General features: G+C 34.5%; 1 protein-coding gene across 1 annotated transcript in view; it reads left to right on the plus strand.

Annotated features, from left to right (window-relative positions):
* Positions 1–11: 11 nt before the first annotated feature.
* HELRODRAFT_159805 (hypothetical protein) overlaps positions 12–1452 on the plus strand; it is a gene marked incomplete at both ends in the record, with an annotated part of 4409 nt that continues 2968 nt past the window's right edge. Inside the window, one exon of the mRNA XM_009011646.1 lies at positions 12–890. Coding sequence (XP_009009894.1) covers positions 12–890 — 879 coding nt within the window. The remainder of the gene's footprint in view (positions 891–1452) is intronic.

Raw genomic sequence — 1452 nt, forward strand, 5'->3', positions numbered from 1 at the left:
CCCTGTAAATAATGGATGACATTAACAATAGTAACAACAACAACCACAACGACGTCTACTACATCATCAACAACAACAACAACAACAACAACAACGATTTTATGAATACGGACTCGTGTTTGGTTCTGCTTGTTGACAACAACAACAACATTATAAATAACATCAACGTGGGCAGAATTGTTGAAAACAACGTCAACAACAACTACAACACCATCATTAATGACATCAATAACAACTACATAGATGACGTCACTAACAACAACGACATCAACGTCAATGATGTCATTGACTTCGACTACCTCTACAACATAGATTCCATGAATGACTTACCAGATGAGACCCTTGAAACAATGTTAGCCACAAATTCAATAGCAAGCCAAAATGTTTTACAAAATGTTAACCCGTCTACACTTCAAACTCTATCCTTTTGCAATACTCCATTAGACGAGGATACCAACCTGGAATCGAATTATGAACATTCAACTTATTTCAACGACACCACAGATAATGGTTTTATTTTTACTGATAGTATTAATAATAGTAACAACAACAACAACAACAATAATAATAATAATAATAATAATAACAATTATAATGATGTTTTCAATTGCAACAACAGCATAGAAAGTTATAGTAATAGTATTTTTAGTAATACTAGTGACAGCGATACTACCAACAATAGATTTAAAGTCAGTAATAGAAGTAGTAGTAGTAGTAGAAGTAGGAATATTTTCAACTACAGCAACAGTGGCAGTGCTAGCTGTAGTAGTTCTGAGGTCTATAATAAAAAATTAAAACTTCGTGAATTCATCGAGATGCATTTAAACAACGAAGACATTCCTGGTAATGATCTTTTTGTTCTTGATAATGATGAAAATGATGGTGATGATGTTGGTGATGATGATGGTGACGGTGATGATGATGATGATGATGATAAAGATGATTATGATTAGAGTGACGTTGTTACTGATGATGATAATAATGTTGACGTTGATTGTATTGGTTTGTATTGTATTGTACGGTATTGTAATGTATTGTATTGTATTGTATTGTATTGTATGGTATTGTATTGTGTTGTATGGTATTGTATGGTATTGTATTGTATTGTGTTGTATTGTGTTGTATTGTATTGTATATTTGCAATACGCCTCTATTGAGTTATCTTCAAAGGCGCTGGTTGTCCTTCGCTTTGTTGGAAAAGTGATGTTTCAACAGGCTTCTAAAGGCCTGAGGACTGATGACTGATGTTAGTATCGACTTTTATGCACTGAGTTGCAAGTCTTGGCTGCTGCAGCAGAAAACCCCGCTGCACCAAAATGAGATGCTCTGAACGGAGGACTAGCAAGATAGATCTCTGTGTAAGCCGATCTATTTCTTTCGGGAACATTCGAAATCGAGTCTAACATCTCTTTCAAGTAGGCCGCTACTTTTCCAGTTAGAAAGTTCTTTTTA

Source organism: Helobdella robusta, assembly GCF_000326865.2.
Source record: "Helobdella robusta unplaced genomic scaffold HELROscaffold_1, whole genome shotgun sequence".
In the NCBI taxonomy this organism is placed as follows: Eukaryota; Metazoa; Annelida; class Clitellata; order Rhynchobdellida; family Glossiphoniidae; genus Helobdella; species Helobdella robusta.